Source organism: Hyla sarda, chromosome 2, assembly GCF_029499605.1.
Source record: "Hyla sarda isolate aHylSar1 chromosome 2, aHylSar1.hap1, whole genome shotgun sequence".
In the NCBI taxonomy this organism is placed as follows: domain Eukaryota; kingdom Metazoa; phylum Chordata; class Amphibia; order Anura; family Hylidae; genus Hyla; species Hyla sarda.
Genome location: NC_079190.1, coordinates 188,387,963 through 188,413,187, shown reverse-complemented (window position 1 = coordinate 188,413,187; position 25,225 = coordinate 188,387,963). Strand labels below are relative to the sequence as shown.

Below are 25,225 nucleotides of genomic sequence, written 5' to 3'. Positions count from 1 at the left end.
AATCGACAGAAGGTATATTGGTTCATTGTCTATTCAAATAGACCCACTATCACAGGAGTTTAGCTATTCTAAAACCCAGTCTAAGTGCAGGACCCACAGCCACAGATCTCAGGAGGGCACAGATATAAGAAAAATAAAGCTTTTCCTTACCTGGCCAGGTGATTTCAATCTGGGGTCTCCGGAGGCCCGAGCCGTAGTGGTCCCGCACTGTAGTTGAGATGCTCCTTGTGATTCGGCAGCAGGTCCCTGTTCGAGCACCAAATAATGGTAGGTTCGACCCCAAAGGCCGAGACGTCTTCTGTCGGCGGATGCCCAATTTGTGCGTGGAAAGCCTGTATGGGGCTGCAGTCACTCAACTTTCCTCCCAACGCTACCTGCCATTCAAAATCACGACACAAACACAAGTGTTGTCTCTGTAAGCTGAAGGCAGAACTGGCCTAGCCCTCTTTTCAAGAGTATTTTATATAGCCCACTTTCAATTAGGCATGTGCAGTAAACTCTACATTGTACAAACACAGGAAAACCATAAATCTTTCGCAGAAGAAAGTTAGATACAAAATATACATTGCTTAAGCTCAAATATAATGAACCATTGTTTCAAGGACGCATCTGGGATAGAAAAAAGATAAGAGTGTCTGCATTCTTGAAGATAAGGTACCCATTGTCTCTTAGTTCAAAAGTTCAGAAGTTAGTTATGTAGAAAAAAACAAGAAAGATAGAATGCAGTCACTTAGACCGAGAATATTAAATGTAATAGAGACTCCATGTTGTCTCCTCTACCCAATTCCATCAATGAGTTATCTCAATCCCAATCTAACTTCATTTAGAACTTGACTGAGGGGCTGCATGACCTGGAGAAGTTGATTCAGGGATTGCTAACCAGAATCCAGAAGCTTGAGTCAGCCTGCACTCTTGTATCAACTGCCCCTGTTTCAGTTCCTTTGGAACCTCAGGTTAATCTCCCTAATTTCTTTGTCAATTTTTTTTTGGACTATGAAAGGATTAAAGAGATACTGGAAAACTATTGTTTATTTTTATTTTTTTTCAAATCAACTGGTGCTAGAAAGTTAAACAGATTTGTAAATTACTTCTATTAAAAAACCCAACCCTTCCAGTACTTATCAGCTGCTGTATGCTCCAGAGGAAGTTGTGAAGTTCTTTTCAGTCTGACCACATTGCTCTCTGCTGACACCTCTGTCCATGTCAGGAACTGTCCAGAGCAGGATAGGTTTGCTATAGGGATTTGCTGCTTCTCTGGACAGTTCCTGGCATGGACAGAAGTGTCAGCAGAGAGCACTGTAATCAGACTGGGAAGAACAACCCAACTTCCTCTGGAGGATACAGCAGCTGAATAGTACTGAAAGGGTTAAGATTTTTTTTTTATAGAATTAATTTACAAATCTGATTACCTTTCTAGCACCAGTTGATTTGAAAAAATAGTTTTCCACCTGAGGACCCCTTTAAGCTTAACAGAACGCAGGTATTTCCCCCATACACAACCTTGGCTAGTGAACTCTGGAATATAAGTTAAAGGGGTCATCCAGGAAAAAATATTTTTTATATTTCAACTGGCTCAACAGATTTGTAAATTACTTCTGTGGTGACCACGGGTGTTATCCGCGACCGCCAGTACGCTGGGGTTAGTTACTTGGTTCTTGGGGGGTATAAACCCAGGGTCGGATGGTATTAACCCTTAATGTCTCGTGACGCCACTGTAGTCTTGGTAGCTCCCGGGTTACTACAGGTTCGGGGGAACTCCGTCTCCCCACAGGCTAGCAAGGAAAGAATGGACTCCACACTAGGTTGTAGTTTAACGGAGGCTTTACTAGCTTGAAGACAGGTGGTACAATCTTCACAGTGCTCAACCAAAGTCTCCCAAAAGATTAACAGACAGTCACTAGAGGACCACACAGCTTGCAGGGCCTGGACTTTATATTGCATATGAGTTTGGCTTCTACGGCCGGACTAGGAATTTTAGGCCTGCGCTATATTAGGCTTGCGATTAAAGTCTTTTGTAGTCTTGAGATTAAAGTCACTTACTGAGGTGTCGGTAGACTGTGGCTTTTCGCCGGAATTCAATGGATTCTCCTTTAGAAGTCCTCTGATTAAGGCTGAAGTAAAGACTTGGTATTATTTGGGGTTACTTCATGCTCTTTCTTATCTCTCCTCGGTGGATACCCTCTGCGGGCTATCCTACTCTGCGGATTCTCTCCATCTCTGCATCTGCAACAACTCTGTATCTACGTCAAAACACTACCACACTCTCTCACTCTGCGTCAGAACACTCACTACAGGAAATGCCACCCCTTATAAGGGAAGGCTAAACTACAGCCCATTGGCCAGGCAGCTGTGGATCATAGAGTTGTCTGTATCCCCTTTAGGAGTTACAATGAAGTTACATATAAATAACAGCATAACATAACATTCTGCACAAAAGTCTAGTCTAGCTCTCAGTCCTCCACTCTCATATACTCTGACTAGACATGAGGTTGCTAGGAAACATACTTAAAGCTACAGATACCCAATAAAGGATTACTAAGTTATAACAGTGCAAAATATACATTAGAAATGGTTGAGTCCCTGCAGGGGAGCCCCCAGGACACTGGAGGTCTCAATCTGAAAGGGCCTACAATACCATGACATAATATACCTGTACTGGGACACCACACTTCTATTAAAAAATCTTAATCCTTTTAGTACTTATGAGCTGCTGAAGTTGAGTTGTTCTTTTCTGTCTAAGTGTTCTCTAATGACACCGGTCTTGGGAACTGTCCAGAGTAGAAGCAAATCCCCATAGAAAACCTCTTCTACTGTGTGCAGTTCCCGATACAAGCAGAGATGTCAGCAGAGAGCACTGTTGCCAGACAGAAAAGAAAAACTGAACTTCAGCAGCTGATAATTATTGGAAGGATTAAGATTTCTTAATAGAAGTAATTTACAAATCTGTTTAACTTTCTAAAGCCAGTTGATATATTAAAAAAAAGTATTTTCGTGGAATACTCCTTTAAACCTTCAAGCAGTAAATTAGCTTTCGCTCTGTCTGGGTACAGAGCGAGCCAAGGATGCATGTTTTGCAGCCTCACTGGCATCCAAGTTCTTAGATAACAATTCTTTAGCAGAAAGGTTGCAGTTGTGTGGATTAACTGTTTCTTTTAAAACATCTTGAGGGTAGGATCACACGTAACAAATCCGCAGCGTATTTTACACTAATGATCCACCGGTGACGCGACCCATAGTGTGCCTACAGCTGTTTCCACTGCAGCCCCTGCCCCGCCTTGCTCTGCCGCCTAGTTCTGCCCCCTAGCCATCTCGCAGCAGCAGTCCGCCACTCTGAGCAGCTATATGGGCGCCTGCGAGTCTCTGAGTGCACTTGCAGTGTACTCAGACATCGCAGACCAGCTATGAGGCAGGGCGGGGGGTGACAAATGCTGGAAGTAAACTATGGGTCAGGTCACCAGCAGATCCACAGCGTAAAATACGTTTCTAATGACCTTTCTAATATATCTCATAAGAAAATTGTATTTCCTTTTTAAGGAAATCATGGCTTTGTCCAAGCTGAAGCACAGGCATGGACAAAGTCCAGTAAGTGAGGGTGGGCTAGCACTCCTCTGCTTTCTCTCCTGTCTTATAGTACTCCTCTGTGTTCTCTCCTGCCTGATAGCACTCCTCTGTGCTCTTCCTGTCTAATAGGACTCCTAGGTGCTCTTTCCTGTCTGATAGTACTCCTCTGTGCTCTTTCCTGTCTGATAGTGCTCCTCTGTGCTTTCTCCTGTCTGATAGGACTCCTCTGTGTTCTCTCCTGTCTGACAGGACTCCTCTGTGTTCTCTCCTGTCTGATAGTACTTCTCTGTGCTCTTTCCTGTCTGATAGTACTCCTCTGTGTTCTCTCCTGTCTGATAGGACTCCTCTGTGCTCTCTCCTGTCTGATAGGTCTCCTCTGTGTGCTCTCCTGTCTGATAGTATTCCTCTGTGCTCTCTCCTGTCTGATAGCACTCCTCTGTGCTCTTTCCTGTCTGATAGTACTCCTCTGTGCTCTCTCTTGTCTGATAGGTCTCCTCTGTGCTCTCTCTTGTCTGATAGCACTCCTCCGTGCTCTCTTCTATCTGATAGCACTTCTTTGTGCTCTCTCCGGTCTGATAGGACTCCTGTGCTCTCTCTGTCTGATAGAACTCCTCTGTGCTCTCTCCTGTATGATAGCACTCCTCTGTGCTCTCTCCTGTCTGATAGCACTCCTCTGTGCTCTCTCCTGTCTGATAGCACTCCTCTCTGCTCTCCCCTGTTTGATAGCACTCCTCTGTGCTCTCTCCTGTCTGATAGGACTCCTCTGTGCTCTCTCCTGTCTGATAGCACTCCTTTGTGCTCTCTCCTCTCTGAAAGCACTCCTCGGTGCTCTCTCCTGTCTGAAAGGACTCCTATGTGCTCTCTCCTGTCTGATAGCACTCCTCTGTGCTCTCTCCTGTCTAAAAGCACTCCTCTGTGCTCTCTCCTGTCTGATAGTACTCCTCTGTGCTCTCTCTCCTGTCTGATAGGACTCCTCTGTGCTCTCTTTCCTGTCTGATAGGACTCCTCTGTGCTCTCTCTCCTGTCTGATAGCACTCCTCTGTGCTCTCTCCTGTCCGATAGCACACCTCTGTGCTCTCTTCTGTCTGATAGGACTCCTCTGTGCTCTCTCCTGTCTGATAGCACTCCCCTGTGCTCTCTCCTGTCTGATAGCACTCCTCTGTGCTCTCTCCTGTCTGATAGCACTCCTCTGTGCTCTCTCCTGTCTGATAGCACTCTTCTGTGCTCTCTCCTGTCTGATAGTACTCCTCTGTGCTCTCTCTCCTGTCTGATAGGGCTCCTCTGTGCTCTCTCCTGTCTGATAGCGCTCCTCTGGGATCTCTCCTGTCTGATAGCACTCCTCGGTGTTCTCTCCTGTCTGATAGGACTCCTCTGTGCTCTCTCTCCTGTCTGATAGGACTCCTCTGTGCTCTCTCCTGTCTGATAGCACTCCATTGTGTTCTCTCCTGTCTGAAAGCATTCCTCTGTGCTCTCTCCTGTCTGAAAGGACTCCTATGTGCTCTCTCCTGTCTGATAGGACTCATCTGTGCTCTCTCTCCTGGCTGATAGGACTCCTCTGTGCTCTCTCTCCTGTCTGATAGCACTCCTCTGGGCTCTCTCTGGTCTGATAGCACTCCTCTGTGCACTCTCCTGTCTGATAGTTATCCTCTGTGCTCTCTCCTGTCTGATAGCACTCCTCTGTGCTCTCTCCTGTCTGATAGCACTCCTCTGTGCTCTCTCCTGTCTGATAGTACTCCTCTGTGCTCTCTCTCCTGTCTGATAGGACTCCTCTGTGCTCTCTCCTGTCTGATAGCACTCCTCTGTGCTCCCTCCTGTCTGATAGCACTCCTCTGTGTTCTCTCCTGTCTGATAGGACTCCTCTGTGCTCTCTCTCCTGTCTGATAGGACTCATCTGTGCTCTCTTTCCTGTCTGATAGGACTCCTCTGTGCTCTCTCTCCTGTCTGATAGCACTCATCTTTGCTCTCTCCTGTCTGATAGTTATCCTCTGTGCTTTCTACTGTCTGATAGCACTCCTCTGTGATCTCTCCTGTATGATAGGACTCATCTCTGCTCTCTCCTGTCTGATAGCACTCCTCTGTGTTTTCTCCTGTCTGATAGCACTCCTCTGTGTTCTCTCCTGTCTGATAGGACTCCTCTGTGCTCTCTCCTGTCTGATAGCACTCCTCTGTGCTCTCTCTTGTCTGATAGTACTCATCTGTGCTCTCTCTTGTCTGATAGTACTCCTCTGTGCTCTATCCTGTCTGATAGTACTCATCTCTGCTCTCTCTTGTCTGATAGTACTCCTCTGTGCTCTCTCCTGTCTGATAGTACTCCTCTGTGCTCTCTCCTGTCTGATAACACTCCTCTGTGCTCTCTCCTGTCTGATAGTACTTCTCTGTGCTCTCTCCTGTCTGATAGTACTCATCTGTGCTCTCTCTTGTCTGATAGTACTCATCTGTGCTCTCTCTTGTCTGTTAGTACTCATCTGTGCTCTCTCCTGTCCTATTAGACAGCACAGAGGAGTGTTAGCCCCCTCTCACTTACTGGACTTTGTCCATGCCTGTGCTATAGCTTGGACAAAACTATGATTTTCTAAGCCATGATTTCTCTGAATAGGAAATAACATTATATTATAAAGTATATTAGAAAAGTTAATGTTTTGCCAAAATGTACAACATATAAAACGTTTTGGGATCTGACAGTGCCCATTTAAGCATATACCAGAACTATACTAACATATAAAAGAATAGTTATGTTTTTTCCATTCACTTTCCAGGAAACCAGCTGATTTTTTGCCCAAGCATGTTAGTTTTACTTTCAGTTGGGGTTGGCCTCTAATGCCTATAAAAGCTGGATGGACAAGCAGACACTGCACACGGCATTCACAGACAACAAACATCTGCTGAATCAGCTAAATACCTACAAAGGAGAAAACTCTCACTAAGGTAAGCAAACCAGAAAAAGAGCACAATGCTCTACAAAATATATTGTAAATATAAATGTATCCATAGAAATAGATTTTTTTCCTGTTTTGCTGGCTTTTAACAGTAAAGAAGAGTTCTTTGGCACCGTTCCTTCGCTGGACAATCTCTAGTGTTTTGCTACATAGAAATAGATGATAGATATGAGTTAGAAGAGAGAGGCTGGGTTAATATACTGTTTGCAATATGTGAACATAGCCATAGATAGGAGGTAGATTAATATGAGATAGATAAACAGAGGATTGGTAAATAAATACAAATGAGAAGGATAGATTTACAGTCAAGTAAATATGAGATATGTTCATATGACCTAACAGGGTATATCAACAGTGGTCTGAGTCATTGGTGAGGCGAATACAACAAATACAATAGCAGATAATGGAAGTGACCTATCTTTGTCATCAGCCTCAATTTATGCATAAACAATATTCCAACTTGACTTCATTGATTCATGCTCATATGATTACTTACTTTTGTAAATCCAATGGAAAAATCATTGCATCAGCATATACAAAACATGCTGTGTGAGCCCTCATTCGAGGCATCCTCCTGCCTTATAACATTTCTGGGGTCCTCCCCCTTTTTTTCACATATGAGCTGTCTTGCAGATGAAGCTAAGAAGACAGGAATAATCATATTCTGACTGCTTTGAATGCTCAGACCTTTGGAGTAGCAATATAATTGACTACCTGTGTTCCTCTGTTACTATGAAATTGGATTCAGACAATGAAATGAAGCTGGGCATTATTTACAACTTTGGCTTTCAGGTCAGAAGATTCTGACTTCCTTTTTACTTTGTAGATTAAGAAATAACACTTCCGTGAATTGGGCAATGTCTATATCTGCATCGGAACAAGAGGCACAACTGGTCTTAAAGTGGTAGTCCCCTTCCTAGACATCTTCCTCCCTATCCACAGGATAGAGGATAAATGTCTTACTGCGGGAAATCCGGCTGCTGGGACTCCCAATCCCCCCCCTGCAATATTCTGGCCGACACCCCGGTAATCCGCATTCACGCAGCGATCTTTTCTCCGTGCAAGATTACTGTCAAACACATAAATGTTCAGAACACTGGGGTTCCGAGCTGGAGATTGCAAGGGACCCAGCACTCAGACCACCTTACGATTAGATATCTTATCCCCTATCCTTTGGATAGTGGATAAGATGTCTAGTACCGGAGTACCCCTTTATATTCCTAGAGGTGTTTCCATATAAATCCAACACTTATCAAAAAAATTTTATGAATGATTTTTACTTGATTATCTTCAAATTTCATATAACTGAGGGGAAAAGTAGCCATATTTAGCTCAAACTGTGCTTAAAGGAGTATTCCAGTGCAAAATAACTTATCCCCATCCAAAGGATAGAGGATAAGTTATAGATCGCGGGGGTTCCGAGCGCTGGGGCCCCCCTGGGATCTCCTGGATGGGGCCGCGGCAGTCTGCAGGAAGTGAAGTTTCGTCCCCAGCAGAAAGCCACGGCAGACACGCCCCCTCCATGTATCTCTATGGGGTACATGGAGGGGGGCGTGTCAGCCACCGCGTCATGTGGGGACGGAACGCCCCCTTTCCTGTACATTGCCGCAGCCCCGTACTGGAGATCGCGGAGGTCCCCAGCGCTCTGCCCCCCCTCCCCCCGCGATCTATAACTTATAAGTTATTTTGCACTATAGATCTCCTTTAAATGGGTAGTCTGGAGAATTACACTTATCCCTTAAGTCCAGTGATTGTCTGAGTGGGCCATCACACTCACTCATCTCCGACAGTGGGGGCCGCTCTGCTCCAAGGATGGATGGGTAGCCATGCTGTGTCCCAGCGGTCAGAACTCCCACAATCTGACACTTATCCCCTATCCCTGTCTGATCATGTGGGTCCCAGTAGTCTCTGGAACGCGGTCCTGCTACTCATCCATCCTTGGACTAGAGCTTCCCCCACCCTTGGAGATAAGCTGGAGTGATGGCTCACTCAGTTGATCACAGTTCCTAGGGAATGAGTGTAGGAGTCTATTCCTTGAAAGTGAATCTGTTTGCTCTATTTACTGATAAGATTACTGTCAAACACATAAATGTTCAGAACACTGGGGTTCCGAGCTGGAGATTGCAAGGGACCCAGCACTCAGACCACCTTACGATTAGATATCTTATCCCCTATCCTTTGGATAGTGGATAAGATGTCTAGTACCGGAGTACCCCTTTATATTCCTAGAGGTGTTTCCATATAAATCCAACACTTATCAAAAAAATTTTATGAATGATTTTTACTTGATTATCTTCAAATTTCATATAACTGAGGGGAAAAGTAGCCATATTTAGCTCAAACTGTGCTTAAAGGAGTATTCCAGTGCAAAATAACTTATCCCCATCCAAAGGATAGAGGATAAGTTATAGATCGCGGGGGTTCCGAGCGCTGGGGCCCCCCTGGGATCTCCTGGATGGGGCCGCGGCAGTCTGCAGGAAGTGAAGTTTCGTCCCCAGCAGAAAGCCACGGCAGACACGCCCCCTCCATGTATCTCTATGGGGTACATGGAGGGGGGCGTGTCAGCCACCGCGTCATGTGGGGACGGAACGCCCCCTTTCCTGTACATTGCCGCAGCCCCGTACTGGAGATCGCGGAGGTCCCCAGCGCTCTGCCCCCCCTCCCCCCGCGATCTATAACTTATAAGTTATTTTGCACTATAGATCTCCTTTAAATGGGTAGTCTGGAGAATTACACTTATCCCTTAAGTCCAGTGATTGTCTGAGTGGGCCATCACACTCACTCATCTCCGACAGTGGGGGCCGCTCTGCTCCAAGGATGGATGGGTAGCCATGCTGTGTCCCAGCGGTCAGAACTCCCACAATCTGACACTTATCCCCTATCCCTGTCTGATCATGTGGGTCCCAGTAGTCTCTGGAACGCGGTCCTGCTACTCATCCATCCTTGGACTAGAGCTTCCCCCACCCTTGGAGATAAGCTGGAGTGATGGCTCACTCAGTTGATCACAGTTCCTAGGGAATGAGTGTAGGAGTCTATTCCTTGAAAGTGAATCTGTTTGCTCTATTTACTGATAAGAACTTCAGGATAGCTGTGGCTCATACCACGGAAATTTAAGTGCAGCAGAGTGCCATTGCTATCAATGGGAATCCGCTGCACAGTGCACATTTCAGAATGCTGAAGGAGTAAACTCTATGGGAATGTCAATGTCCATGCTGGCCGCCCTTGGATTCTCAGGATTCTGTTATGTCAAACCAGCCTTACCTTACCTATGTCAACTGTACCTTTCCAGGAGCTGATGGTGGTTGCCAAACTTTAAAATTGCCTTTTTATTTGTCAGCAATGTGTCACTGGGGTGGAGTTGCCTAAGCCCTCACCTCCCACCTCCTTTAATTCATGCAAATTAAAGGAGGTGGGGTTAGAGTGGGTGAGGAGGTGTGCCAGGCTGTGTCATTTAACCAAATGGTTTCTGGCTCCTTGACACTTGGGTGAGAAATAAAAAGTTGATTTTACAGATTTGGCAACCACCATCAGCTCCAATTATCTAAGTAGGGTTGTGATATCATGTCATCACACTGAAAGGACGAGAGCGCCGTTATACCAGCAGCACGGGAGAAAGGAAAATAAGTATATATTTTAAATATATTTTAGCCCCTTCTTGAGCAGATATAAAAAAAAAAAAAACTTTGCCCGGACAACCCCTTTAAATTGCAATGCAGTCATAGTAAGAAAAAAAACTGTGGCTAATAATACTGTGGCAAAAACATTGAAATACAAGAAGGCAAAATAATTTTTGCTAGTCCTTAAAGCGAACATGGGTTTAGTCATTGGGAGGATTAGTCTCATATGGCCTAACTAATGTACCATAAAGGGTTACTCCCAACAACAAAAAGTTATCTCCAATGCACAGGATAAGTGATGGATCCCACTGATCACAGGAATGGAGGAACATTGTCCCCTGAATGAATGAACACACATGCACAGGCAGCTCTCTGCACGTTCTCTGTGGTGCTCTAAATATTGCAGAGCATTACACTCAGTAATATTCAGAAGTACCATAGAGAAAGAAGGTACCGCCATATCAAATTACTTGATAACTGCCACAAGTGTTTAAAATGTCCTTTTTGTTTTATGTGTATTCTCGTTTTATTGTGAATTTAAAGCCGTTGACATCATATGTTAAATGGAGGAGAATATGACAAGTCACAGTTGAGGCTTTCACTACGTCCTAAAGCTATCTGACTACATTTTTATTCTTTAGTGTGTGTTTTATATATAAATTATATATATATTGTATGCTATTTTTATAAGGGATAATGGCTCCAGTGTAGTTGTTAAATGTGAATGAACAAACACTATGGCACTCCCTCTTTAGGGGCACAAGTAGGAATCCCAATCCTCTTAGTACTTGTGAAATAAACTTGCCGCTCAAAGTATGCTGCAAGGGATTTTATTGTACAGTCCTCAAATATTTTTTTACACTTCGGTCTTTCCCGGAAGTGTCAAAAAATCTTTATCTTTATTTGTCTTTATTATACTACAAATAATAAAGACAAAATATACGTTCAATATCGAATGATGTCAAAGCAAAATAAAATTAAAATAAACATGACATATGATAAATATATACAGCCATCATAGTAGATGGGGCATAGATATGTATACAAGACCACTCCGGTGACTTCAGTCAAGATACCACTCACCTCCTTAACACGGCATCTGGACGCTCTTCTCTATCTTCACCTCCGCACCAGTCCTGGTAAGTGTATAACTGTATAGGCAGTTATACAGAGTTTATCCAACATGTTTTACTTGTCACAGTCTGAATTGATGGTGTATGTATATTTGCTACCCCTAGCCGATATCATGTTCCTTAATTACTGACTCATTCTCCCCTTGGTCTGTATGAAGGCACATCATCTGATATTACTTTCAGCATTTGCATGACTCTCAGTACTATTAAATATATCTCTATTTATAGCAGCATCTGGATTATGCATGTATCTTGATATTTTGCTTATATTTCTCCTTTTTTCCAATTTGTGCCTCACATGCCTATGTCATAGGATTACCTTACTGGGATTATATAGAGTGTGAATATATAATCTCCTTTGTTCCATAGATACTGTTATGTTATCCTATTACTTTGTATACATATCTATGTCACATCTACTATGATTGCTGTATATATTTATCATATGTTATGTCATGTTTATTTTAATTTTACTTTGCTTTGATATCATTTGATATTGAATGTTTATTTTGTCTTTATTATTTGGAGTATAATTTCTGAGGAAGGTCCGGGAAGGACCAAAACGTCAAAAAATATTTAAGGACTGTACAATAAAATCCATTGCGTCATACTTTGAGTGCTAGGTTAATTTCACATACGCTGTTACATGTGAGTCAGAAGTCTCAAGCAAAGCACACCCTGTACTCCCTTATCCAGCAAGGTGGCAGTGGTTTAGGATGTGAAAGGGTCAGGAAGCTTTAGAGTGACAGTGCCAATCGGATCTATCATCCAAGATATATAATGTACTAATATAGTGTAATTACAAATTACACTGGCTTTAGCATGTTTTTAAGTTTTTCACCAGAAAGTGGTGTAGTCATTTCATTGTCAGTGTGGTATTGTCTCTAGCCCAGCAACTCCTCCTTTTCTCCCAAGACAACACATAATTCTCTGCTATCTCAGGAGGCTTTGCAGGATCTTGTCTCTGAGCTTGAGCCCCGCCCTCTAAGTGATGTCACTGCTTTTGACCAGTCCCTGCATAGTTTATTGGCTTTCCACCTCGCCACTCACATGCTTTGGCAGACAGCTGTCTGATTGGAGAAGCAGGCGCTAACCTAAACCTTACTTCACTTGATTTAGTAGTCAATTTGCAGGAACACAAAAAAGAAGCTGACTGAAGTAAGGTGTGAGGAGCCATCCTGCAGCTCTATTCTCAGCTGGTTCCTCCCTCACATGACACAGTATATATTAGGGAGGGACAGGTTGAGGGCAGGCCTGGTGCAATAATTTTTGCCACCCTAGGCGAAAACTAATTTTGCCGCCCCTTAACTCCGCTCATTGTCTCCTCCCAATGTGTGGCGGCGCGCAATGTCAGGATGTTGGACGGACCCCACCTTAGTGAATGCCCCTGTCTGCCTCGGAGGTGGCGCTGTGCTCATCCAGCAGGTTGAAAAATGCCAATCATTATAGTACAGATGGGGTGGGGGTAGCGTGGCTGGGTTTTTCTTGATGGGCAGGTGCTTTGGATGCTGGCTAACTTTATTGCAGTAGGCAGAGCAGTGCACCCATCAAGAGGGTGCTCTAGGCGGCTGCCTATTTTGCCTATAGGCAGAGCCAGCCCTGGTGGAGGGTGCACTCATGCCTCAATATTTGAGGTTCAGGGCCGAAGCATAACTTGCTTCTGTCATAAGATTTGTATGAAGTTTAGGAGGGAAAGGCCAGGTCAGGGCAGCAACAAACAATGGCACCACTAATGCTCTAAAGTTGCTCTGGGATGGTGAGACTGCAACTTATCAGTGGGTGTGTGACATAAACCCTAACAATCTGTATTTTCCATTAATTACTCAGAAGCCCAGATGTGCATGGGACAACTACCTACAGAGGGGGCTACCTACTTAGGGCACCTATGTAATGGGGAAACTATCTGGAGGAACCTGTCTGACTAAAGGATCAACGTAACTACCTAATGGCAGGGACCTACCTACTTGTGCCCAACCTCCTTATCTACTCATTCTACTGTTTGGGACACCAGGGGGGGTATTATTACCATTTGGGCACTATACATATTGGAAAAGGGCAGACCCTAAAATGTTTGTTTGAGAGGTTCTGCAGAGATGAGTCGTGGCTGGAAGAAATCATCATGACTGTCTAGGCTGGATGGAAACAAAAAAGGAAAGTGAACAACTCTAATCAGAGAAGATGTCATCTGTGAGGCACTGGGTGCAACTCCACTATAATTACTTATATTATCTGTAGTGGTAAAAGTAACGGTTATGGTGTTGTGGTATTATGTAGCATTATGTAGGGGCATCACTGGATGTAACTGCACTGTAATCACTTATAATTTGTTGTGCTAATGATAGTGGAAGTTGTCAGTCTGTCAGTATGGGACAGGGGTCGGCAACCCGCAGCTCCGGAGCCGCATACGGCTCTTTAACTCCTTTGCCGCGAGTCTGTCCCGGGTCCCGGTCACTCTCATTCCGGGACAATGCAGTGTCCCGGAATGATCTGAACCCGTGAGCCGCCGTCACGGCGTCGTCGGTTTACTTACCTGCTCTGGTGCCATCGGAGCGGAGTCTCTTCTTCCGGGGCTGCGCAGATCCTCACTGTCATGTGACAATGTAACGTCACATGACAGTGACGTCGCCAGCCTGCGCCTCAGTCGAGGAGCGTCGCCGGGAGAGGAAGATGCCACGCAAGGAGCTGGTGAGTATGTAAAGTACATTACTCACTTGACAGCGGGGCGTTAACCCCATGGCAGCGGCAGCGTTATCGCTGCCGCAGGGTGAGAAGTTAACGCTGCCGCTGCCATGGGGTTAAGTTGCCCCTCACCCCATGGCAGCGGTAGCGTTAACCCCACACCCCGCGGCAGCATTAACCCCCCTCTCCCCAGCCCACCCCAGGCCTGGGCCCAAAGAAAGCCCACCCCAGGCCTGGGCCCAAAAAAAGCCCACCCCAGGCCTGGGCCCAAAAAAAGCCCACCCCAGTTCTGGGCCCAAAAATAGCCCACCCCAGGCCTGAGCCCAAAAAAACCCCACCACAGGCCTGGGCCCAAAAAAAGCCCATCCCACGCCTGGGCCCACAAAAAGCCCACCCCAGGCCTGGGCCCACAAAAAGCCCACCCCAGGCCTGGGCCCAAAAAAAGCCCACCCCAGCAAAAATATATTTTACATTGTTAAGTGAAAGTCCTTTTTTTCTTCAGATTGACAGCTGACTGCACGATCCTGTATATATAGCATTAAGGTAAGAAACAATATATGCAGTGTTATATTTGTTTTAAATGTCACAATGGTTTTGCGGCTCCCATTTTTTTTTTCTTCGGAAACGGGTCCAAGTGGCTCTTTTTGTCTTGAAGGTTGCAGACCCCTGGTATAGGAGGTCCTCCTAAACTAAGGTGACAGGCTGACAACATTCTTGTTGTTATAGAGGTATTCCCACAATAGAAAATTATCCCCTATCCTGTGGATAACTAGGTAATTGGTAGGGGTCTTAAAGCTGGGACCCCACCGATCACCAGAATGTCCCTCAAAATAAAGAGAGTGAATCAGCGCTTCATTCATTGTCTAAGAAGCGGCACTACTCAATAAAGAAGTAAGTGTTGGAGGCGCATTGTTGCAGTGTGTTATGACACAATGGGAGAACACTGAATATGTGAAGATGGAGACTGGATGTGCTTGGTTAGGGATGTGGCTGAGCCCAAGGCACGCCACCTTGTGTATCCTTCTTTGCTCCTAGCAAAAGCTGGAAGGCATGCTCATGTGCAATAGTGTGCTTTGAAATGAGATGTTCTGGAACAGCTCTGGGCAGGGAACTGGCAGGAGTGACATGGGAGGGGAAAAGGAGGAGTGGAGGAACTGTGATGGAGAGCTGAGGAAAGTAAATGCAGCAGGCAGGTAAGTATTTTTTTTTTTCCTGATGTCAGATTACCCCTTTTAGTCAAAAGCAAAAAATAATTAAGAAGTATCTAACAAAATAGAATGATAGCAGCCATGAGCGATATACAGGAATAGGAGTGAGGTCTAAAAGGAACTTTTGAATAATAGCTCCAAAATAACCCCATCTGTAGTTTAGTGGCCTTTGGATCTCACCCCCACCCTGGATATCATTTATGGTCAGTGGCGTACCTACCGACTGGCGAACCTGGCCCCCGCCGGGGGCACACTCCCGGGAGGGGTGCAGACTGCAAAACATATCAGGCCGCCCCAATACTAAATAACTAATAACTGCCACCTCGGCTTTCCCTGATTTGGCAGTTAGGGTGATGAGCAGTGTCAAGGCAGCAGGATCGGCCCACCCGCAATGCGGATGCGGGTGTACAAGCTCTCAATGTCTATGGAGGCTAATCTGTAATTGGTATGCCACTCAAAGCCATCAAGGTGTATCAAAAGGTCACCAGTGGCTTTGAGGTATGTGGGTGTGTGTTTCAATAAGGGTTTTAGTAGCCATTCAATATATTGTGACAGGTCACAGAGCCAATCCCTGCAACTATAGGATGTCCCTTGGGCTTTTCTCCTATAAATGATGCTACTGAGGTTGATCTTCAAGCTATACATGATTTATGCCATGTGCCCGATACACATTCAGATACACTCGTCCTTGATACACATCTTTTCGAAAAAGAGCCTGAGATGAATGTATTTAAAAGGTGGTAATCCTTCTAAATTTTCTCCTCCGATTCCTCCGGTCAGCCCTTTGGACCTGTTCACACAGGCCGTTCAAAAAGATGTGAAGGCGCTGATGTATCTGAACGTCCTTAGCAATCTATCTAAAGGACAGGAACATGCACTGAAGTGGCTCCCTAGCAGACCAGATCTAAAAGTTTCACAGGCAGATAAAGGTGGGAGTACTGTGGTTATGTCCACCGAGTACTACACAAACAAAGCGCCTGCTAAGCGACAACACTATATATGTATGCCTCCCCTCAAAGCCCACTCAAAAAACATTAAATCAGTTACGGTCATTTCTTAGACACCAGTCTGAACAAGGCATAATTTCTCCGAAAACCACAGAATTTTTTTTTCCAAACTTACCCAAGGTGCATATGTCGCAGAGCCAACCCCAAGGGGCCTATCTTAGTAGGGGAATCACCTTCTCTACAATATTTCTGACTGCAAGTGGAGGCATCTTTATTCAACATTTTAAATAAATAGATTTTTCTTGTGGCCTTAAAGGGGTACTCCGGCGCTTAGACATCTTATCCCCTATCCAAAGGATAGGGGATAAGATGCCTGATCGCGGGGGTCCCGCCTCTGGGGACCTCCGTGATCTTGCACGCCGCACCCCATTTAAAATCAGTCCACAGAGCGTGTTCGCTCCGGGTCTGATTACTGTTGATCACGGGGCTGGAGCGTTGTGACGTCAAGGCTCCGCCCAGTGTGGCGTCATGCTCCACCCCCTCAATGCAAGCCTATGGGAGGGGGCGTGACAATGCAAGACTATGGGAGGGTGCTGTGTGCAAGATCACGGCGGTCCCCAGCGGAAAGACCCCCGCAATCAGGCATCTTATCCCCTATCCTTTGGATAGGGGATAAGATGTCTAAGCGCCGGAGTACCCCTTTAAATAAATCAATTTCGAACTGCGTGTAGTCAAAAGATTCACACAGTCCTAAATTCAGACCCTTAGACAAGAAGGAAACACATTCGTCTGATAGGGAGACATCAGTAAGATTAATGACATTGGAGGGTTCAATAGTATTGGCTAATTCCTCCTTGAGACACCCTTTCTCTTGATGGAGCCGACTGGGTCTTTTCCTCCCTCTGCCCCTCTGGGTTTTCTTCCTAAAGGTAATGGACCAGAGGCGGATTGTTGTGGATTTGAACGGTTTGTGGAGTAATCTGATTGGCTTGTATCTGAATCTGTAGTCCAGAAGTCTGAGGGATTTTTTTTCGCATATTGCCTCTCCTTCTGTTATAGTTGCCACGTCGGAACCGTTTATTCTGTTTTTTGGTGTTCCAGGTGAAAACTTGTGGAGAGTCAATCTGATTTGTCACTTATGAATTTTTCACGCTTGGTCTCTATGATCTCGACTTGTACGATGGCCATTTTATTGTCCAAAGTTGCTGCTACTGTAGTGCTCACCCTTGTACGATACTCCGTTTCCGTTTTTCAGAGTTCAGCTGTAATAGTGCTGTATTAGTTTTGATTTCTCTTGAGTACAATATTGGTTAGTTTTGCAGCATGTATGATGTATGTGCATATGTATGTTGTGTGTGTGCATATCATAGATGAGCATATGTATGATAGATGTGCGTATGTATGATAGCTGTATGTATGATAGATTTGTGTATGATAGACGTGCGTATGTATGATAGGTGTATGGTAGATGTGCATATATTTGATAGATGTATGTATGATATGATGTATGTGCATATGTATGTTGTGTGTGTACATATCATAGATGAGCATATGTATGATAGATGTGCATATGTATATGTGCGTATGTATGATAGTTGTATGTATGAATGATGTCTGTATGATAAATGTGCGTATGTATGATAGATGTGTGTATGATGGATGTACATATGCATGATAGATGTGTGTGTGTGAAAGCTGTGAGTATGATAGCTGTGTATTAAAGATGTGCCTATGTATGATAGATGTGTGTATAAAAGATGTATGTATGATAGATGTGTATGATAGATGCGCGTATGTATAATAGGTGTGTGTATCATAGTTGTGTGTATCATAGATGTGCATATGTATGATAGATGTGCGTATGTATGATAATGTGTATGATAGATGTGCATTTGTAAGATAAATGTGTGTATGTATGATAGATGTGCATATGTATCACAGATATGATAGCTGTATGTGTGTATTATAGATGTATAGTTATAGAGAAATAGGTAGCTCAGCCATATAGGAGGGGTTTAAGACCTGAAGAGGGCTGGTAAAAAGGGGTGTATCCTATACAGCCTAGAGAAAATATTCAAAAGACAAATTATTACTGTACTCTAGTAAGGTCTATTCTATTGGTATAATAAAGATATGATAAAGGATAATCAGTATGGGGATAACTATCAAACTAAGATGTGAAAGAATATATGAAAATATTAGGTGGAGAAGAAATGTGGAAAAAAGATTCACAGTCACATTTAGTGAAGTTGAAAGGGAAATTATTCATTAAAATTGCTATTTGTTATAAAATTGTCTAAAAATCAATTTTTGTATGTTTAGCTGCAAAGCTGTTTACATACAGAATATGTATAGTCTTTAAACTGCATCTATAATACATAAATAATGCTTTTTTGTTAACTTTAAATAACAGTATTAATTTGCATAGACTGCGGTTTTGACAAAGATTCTTCAGATGTGACAAAAGTAAAGTTATAAGTCTCTGTTGTAATCCACTGTAAATATATTATTATTCCACTAAGAGTGCAAAAACAAACACAGTCAGTATAAAAGTATGGATAATTCTCATACTTAGTCTTTTTGTCCGTATTAAAAGAAGTTAATAATTCCTATGGAATGAAAGGGTAGTGCTGAGCACTTCTCACTGCTCCTGGAGGGTCCCACGGTGCATTCACAGTTAGCCTGTAGGCTTCAAACAAAACGCCTAGCCGCTTGGCTTCTTTTTCAATAGTGGTAGGATTCATATCGCTATTGAAAAAGAAGCCAAGCGGGCTTCGAAACGCATTTAGCGATTAGAATTAGATACTATGCTCCCCCTATATGGATTAGATCCTGCGCTCCCCAAATGTATCAGAATTAGATACTATGCTCCCCCTATATGGATTAGATACTGCACCCCCAGGCTATATAGGGGGCACAGTATTTAATCCATGTAGGGGGGCACAGTATCTAATCCATATAGCGGGGCAGAGTATTTAATCCATATGTATTTGGGGGGTGCCGATACAAGGGGCACTAGGTACGCCTCTGTTCATGGATACTATTACTATCATTTTTATTACATACTCTTTTGTATTATCTGGATAGTGCAGATTATTGGCCATTCAGTGTAGAATAGGTTAAGTAGACTATACTGTAAATAAATTTGAAAATTTGCCAAGCATGTTTATTATGGTTATTTTACACTAAAACAATATTTTAATTTTAGGTACATAGTGAAAATAACAATGGCTGGTAAGTTTCTATAAAACAACATTTTTCTTGTATGATCTGACCCTTTGTTTCAGTGTTCCTATAAAAGTGCTAGTTACAGTGTTAGTTACACAGCCCCCATAAGGGAGTTTGAAATCCTGCTAATCTTATTTGGTTGTGCTTCCCTGGGCACAACACAGATATCCAGCATCTTAGGCTTGGCCGGATTTGCCAAAGCAATATTTAATGAATGCCCACGGACCATAGGAGCAATACTAATCATGAAAGAACTTAATGCATCTGCGATGAAATCTTCTTTTTTCCAAATATACATTTTTCCAGGCCACTCTGACCAGTGCGTGTCAGTCACTTTACCCCCATGAATGCCAGCCACACTGCCCTAATAATTGTATACTTCAGTATACACTTACCAATTCTGCACCCCCTACTATCCTTCACTGGCAGACAGAACATTACATGTGAGTAGCCAGACGTCATTCCATGCATCTGTATGGATCTCTATGATCAGAGCAGGAAATAGGACAGCACTGCACCCTATTAAACAGATGTACTTGGCTGTCATTTGACAAATGAATTAAAGAATCATGATATTTATTTCTATATTTTCTTCAAAGCAAAATATGGTAATCTTGCGGAAATTCCCACAACCGGAGCCTCAGTTACAACTGGTAGACAAGATGGGCAGAATTATTCTGGTAAGATGGGGCACAAAAAGTTACCATTGTGTAGGGAGAATAAGTAAGTTTATAAAGCAATTGTTTTTCTATTTTCCCAATATTAAAACACTATATATTTTTTTTTGTTACTGTGCCAAAATACCCCTTTAAACTATTGTCTATAGTAATACAAAACTAAACTTTTTCTTGTTGCATAAATACAAAGGTATCATTGGTTCAGAGAAGCTGGCAGCAACAGATCTGGAAAGAATGAGCAAATACAATCAGAAGATACAGTCAGTGTCTAGGAAAACAGGCATAGATGGAGCTATTATCGCTGCAATTATATCACGTGAGTCACGTGCTGGAAACGCTCTAGATGCAAGTAAACATGGTGACTATGGACAGGCCTTTGGCCTCATGCAGGTAAGAATGAAAAAAGTATAGACTTTGTTAACTGTAATACAGATTAGAGGAATTATGTAAGAGAATATAAGATCTAGTATAATATAGTCTAATTGCAATGTGTACACATTGGCCCTTATTTACTAAGAGTGGAGTGTAAGTTTCTTTGTGGGTTTTAATTCCCTACAATTTATTTTCCACGGTATTTACTAAGGTTTCCCTACATTTTCCACTTTCCCTACACTTTGCTTCTTTTACACATGCTCTGATCTGTAGGGTTTTCTTCAGCTCAAATCCACCACATTTTATGTGGAAACCTAAGAAAATATGTTGGGTTTTTGTGAAAATGACGGGAACACGCCACTTTTTGGAGACCACACCCCCTTTTTGGGGTTTTCTTAGCAAAATGGAGAGTTAGTCGAGGTTTTTTCAATTCTGGCCCAAAATCTGGCACAGGCAGTATTTCTGGTGCAATGCAACAGAATATGGCTCACAACCCGACAAAACATGTTGGGTTTGCAATAGTAAATGAGGGCCAATGTAGGGGGTACAGTATTTTTACCTTCAGCTTATGCAGTTTTTGAAGCCAAAGCCGGGAATAGATGATAAATTGATCACATGTATGAAGGAAAGACAGAATTTTCCCCAAGCCACTACCATGGCCAGAGTATGTAGATACAGACTGATATTTACTCCTGGTGAAGAAACACCTAGCTATGACCAAACAATGCTGGACAGGGAGAGAAAGAATCTCCTTTAGCAGAAAGGGTATAAGCTGGAAGTCCACTAAAAATTCTATAGCTGGGGGAAGCCTGGAGATATAGGCCTCTCATGCCCTTCCTGTAATCCTGCTCAGTAAGGGTCTATTAACACGGCAGAATTTCCGCCAGTGGAATTCCGCCTGAAATGAATGCACGATAAACTTCAATGGGATTCCGTATTCCCGTTGATACTTCAGAAATCCGGCAATTCCCAAGCGGGATTTCCGAAGTTTCAACGGGAGTGCAGAATTAAAAGAAAGTTACCACATCTACACGGTGGGCCATTTATATGGATACACCTTAATAAAATGGGAATGGTTGGTGATATTAACTTCCTGTTTGTGGCACATTAGTATATGTGAGGGGGGAAACTTTTCAAGATGGGTGGGGACCATGGTGGCCATTTTGAAGTCAGCCATTTTGAATCCAACATTAGTTTTTTCAATAGGAAGAGGGTGAAGTGACACATCAAACTTATTGGGAATTTCACAATAAAAACAATGATGTGCTTGGTTTTAACGTAATTTTATTCTTTCATGAGTTAATTACAAGTTTCTGACCACTTATAAAAAGTGTTCAATGTGCTGCCCATTGTGTTGGATTGTCAATGCAACCCTCTTCTCCCACTGATAGCAACACCGCAGGAGAAATGCTAGTACAGGCTTCCAGTATCCATAGTTTCAGGTGCTGCAGAATGGGCAAAACAAAAATTGGAACAGGACCCTTAGTTTACGCAGAAGATTTTGTTCAGTGATGAGGCAAACTTTTATGTGAATGGTGAAGTTAACAAACAAAACCACCGCTATTGGTCTGACATTAACCCACATTGGATAGACTGTTGGAACACAAAAATTGATGATATGGTGTGGTATATGGGGTACAAAGATAGTGGGGCCATTCTTCATCAATGGAAACCTCAAGGCCACTGGATATGCGAAATTGCTACATGATGATGTGTTTCCCTCTTTATGCACTGAAGCTGGCATGCTCCCTGAGTTTTTCCAGCAAGATGGTGCACCACCACATTATGGGTGTCAGGTCTGAGCATTCCTAGATGAACAGTTTCCTGGAAAGTGGATTGGTCGTCGTGGGCCAGTTGAATGGCCCCCAAGGTCTCCCGATCTGACCCCCTTAGACTTTTATCTTTGGGGTCATCTGAAGGCAATTGTCTATGCTGTGAAGATACGAGATGTGCAGCACCTGAAACTACGGATACTGTAAGCCTGTGCTAGCATTTCTCCTGCAGTGTTGCTATCAGTGTGTGAAGAGTGGGAGAAGAGGGTTGCATTGACAATCCAACACAATGGGCAGCACATTGAACACATTTTATAAGTGGTCAGAAACTTGTAAATAACTCATGAAAGAATAAAGTTACGTTAAAACCAAGCACATCATTGTTTTTCTTGTGAAATTACCAATAAGTTTGATGTGTCACATGACCCTCTTCCTATTGAAAAAACTAAAGTTGGATTCAAAATGGCCAACTTCAAAATGGCCACCATGGTCACCACCCATCTTGAAAAGTTTCCCTCCTCACATATACTAATGTGCCACAAACAGGAAGTTAATATCACCAACCATTCCCATTTTATTAAGGTGTATCCATATAAATGGCCCACCCTGTATAATCAATATATATACACATAGGTAGGAGGCTGATTACTGAGGTGTATGTTAGATGGAGTGTTAAAAAATATATTATCAAAAACCTAAATTCTCTATGGACCAAATTCGCAGGCCCCGAATTCCTAATCAGTCCCTCAACAAACCTCACTCCCAGCTGCACACATGCATGTATGCATTATTAAATTCAAATTTTACTATATTGGTGTGTGTGCACGGCTTAACCCCCCCCCCCCCCATCTTCAATTCTATTTAAAAAATTTAACAATTGTTATTGAGGTTTTACTATAGCAACTTCCAGAACAGTTAGGATACAGTCTCCCTCCCTTAACAATTCATTTTATCAAAATGTATCATCTTGCATACTAACAATGAAATTCTTCTAGTCTCGAGGCTCTTTTTGATAGCCAGTGCCTTGCTATCGACAGTCTAATAGCAAAGGATAATTTGCCTAGTAAATATTTTTTCTGCCCTGGTACCTTCCTTTACTCCACTGCCCAATATACAAATAAATCCTTTTTCCTCCTCCTTTATCTTCAGGTGGTCTTCAATACAGCTAACAATCTCATGCCAATACTTTTTAAAATTCCGGACACTCAAAATACATATCGAAAAAGCCCTCTTCCTCCCCTACACATTTCATACATTTATACTTCTTGGTTTTATTCATCTTTGCCAAAACCTGCCAGGTATAAGTCTATAATAAATTTTTTTTAAAACTGTGTCATTCTATGGAACCATTTTTAACTATATTTGGCTCCTTACATAAGTTGTCACCTGCTTCTATCTAAGCCTTGTCTTGCTCTTTACAGATTGATAAAAGGTGGCATACACCTTGTGGAGCTTGGGATAGTGAAGAACACATTTTACAGGCTACAGAGATTCTGTGTTACATGTTTAATGAAATAAAACTAAAGTTTCCAGGATGGACAGCAAGTCAACAGATGAAAGGTAACTGCAAATACAAATCTGCTTGTCTTAAAGGGGTTATGCAGCCTTCTAGGGCAGTGAATGGGTTAGTAAGAAAGGATCCCTGGTTGTTTATGGCAGTAAAGGGGTTTATATAGGAACCCCTAGTGGTTTAGGGTAGTGCCTGTTGGGGAAAAATACTGTTTTATCCAGGGTCTCACAAGTGCTGTGCACCATCAACTGATGAAGCCATAAATAAATGGTGCCACTCCATAGTTAACCTGTGCCCCCTCTATGAACTGGAACCAACTGTCGACTTTAGAACGTTCACCTGTCCCAGCTCCCACTTCTTCGACTGAGGACTTCAAAGAGCAGAAAGATAGGCAGCACTACAATGGAATTCTGGGACTACATCTGCCTCCTCACTCAGTTTCCCTGAACCAGCTGTAGGTGGTAGAGGCCCTTGCTAGTTCCGTGCCTTATGTGGCTGGGGGCCCTTGTGTCTATGGAGCCCAGTTAACATTGTGCATGCTCCAACCCCAATATTTATACCACCGTCCCACAGTGTTGTCCATTTCAAGTGATTGGCCAAAAAAATTATCTTACAGTCTCAGCACCTTTATAAATTTGTATTGTTATATGCTGAGTGGACTCGGTATTGTAAAATAAAATATATGTTTCACCTGTAAATATAAGCTGGCAAAAAGGGTCACATGTCCATTCTGGACCAAAAAGTCTGTAGGGCAGATTTATTACAGACCGGCATCTTAGACTAGGTTTACAGATCCACAGCAGCAGAGTCCTGTTGAATTCAACGGGATTCTGCTGTGCAGTGCACACGGCGGAATTTCCATGCCAGATGTTTCCGGCACGGAATTTCCATTTTCGGTGTCCGCACGGAATGCATAGCCATCTACGAGACATTCCGTTGTGTGAACATAGCCTTACATGAACATAGGTTGATGCAAATTTATTACGATAGGCAGGCCTCTTAATAAATTTGCCGCATCTGTATCTGTCTGTTTGCTACATAATATCAATGACAATGATTTCAGCTACAATTTACACTAATTTCTGGTGTAGATTATGTTTAATCTGTTGGTCTGTGGGAGGTGGCACCCCACCAATTTAGTTTTTCTCTTACAAAAGTGATGTGAGCAACACAAAAGTGAAAATGTTGCAAAGCGGTGTGATTTTATTACACCAGAAACTGCTGTACACTGTATAGTAAAATTTTACCTTAAATTCTTACAAATTTTGTATATATTCTTGCAGGTGCTATTGCAGCCTATAATATGGGTCCAGGAAGTGTCACCAATTTTCATGATATTGATAGCCGCACAACAGGCGGGGACTACTCCAATGATGTTATTGCTAGAGCAAAGTTTTATAGGAGACATGGATTCTAATTAGTGATTTATAATGCACACAATTCTTAAGAGTTTGTACTTACACCACTGATCTTTTTGTACACTGAAAATGTGAAACAAATACTAAAGGGATCACTATAGCATGTTGTGGTGCTGCGGCGTAATATAGTGTAATTGTATTAAAAATAAAGCTATGTTGAAAATATT

The 25,225-nt window shown here is 43.0% G+C and overlaps 1 protein-coding gene and 1 long non-coding RNA gene across 3 annotated transcripts in view; one reads left to right on the top strand and one right to left on the bottom strand.

Moving 5' to 3' along the window:
• LOC130355608 (uncharacterized) overlaps positions 1 to 7,283 on the bottom strand; it is a 12,535-nt gene extending 5,252 nt beyond the window's left edge. Inside the window, exons 1-2 of the long non-coding RNA XR_008888595.1 lie at positions 6,994 to 7,283; positions 151 to 374 (exon numbers count right to left, since the gene is read on the bottom strand). This is a non-coding gene — a long non-coding RNA (uncharacterized LOC130355608). The remainder of the gene's footprint in view (positions 1 to 150; positions 375 to 6,993) is intronic.
• On the top strand, positions 6,356 to 25,225 carry LOC130355606 (lysozyme g-like). Of its 2 annotated transcripts, none has more exons than XM_056555957.1 (6): positions 6,356 to 6,486; positions 19,290 to 19,315; positions 19,909 to 19,989; positions 20,177 to 20,376; positions 23,552 to 23,690; positions 24,924 to 25,225. In XM_056555957.1, the coding sequence occupies exons 2-6, from the start codon at positions 19,309 to 19,311 to the stop codon at positions 25,055 to 25,057; spliced, it is 561 nt and encodes a 186-aa protein (XP_056411932.1). In that variant the 5' UTR covers positions 6,356 to 6,486; positions 19,290 to 19,308; the 3' UTR covers positions 25,058 to 25,225. The 2 variants fall into 2 exon arrangements, with proteins under 2 accessions (XP_056411932.1, XP_056411933.1); XM_056555958.1 differs by lacking the exon at positions 6,356 to 6,486 and adding an exon at positions 14,446 to 14,469.

Excerpts from the sequence above, each read along its gene's own strand:
- LOC130355606 (XM_056555957.1), top strand. Across the intron at positions 19,990-20,176 it reads AGATGGGCAGAATTATTCTG|GTATCATTGGTTCAGAGAAG; the intron begins GTAAGATGGGGC and ends ATAAATACAAAG. Across the intron at positions 23,691-24,923 it reads AGCAAGTCAACAGATGAAAG|GTGCTATTGCAGCCTATAAT; the intron begins GTAACTGCAAAT and ends ATATTCTTGCAG.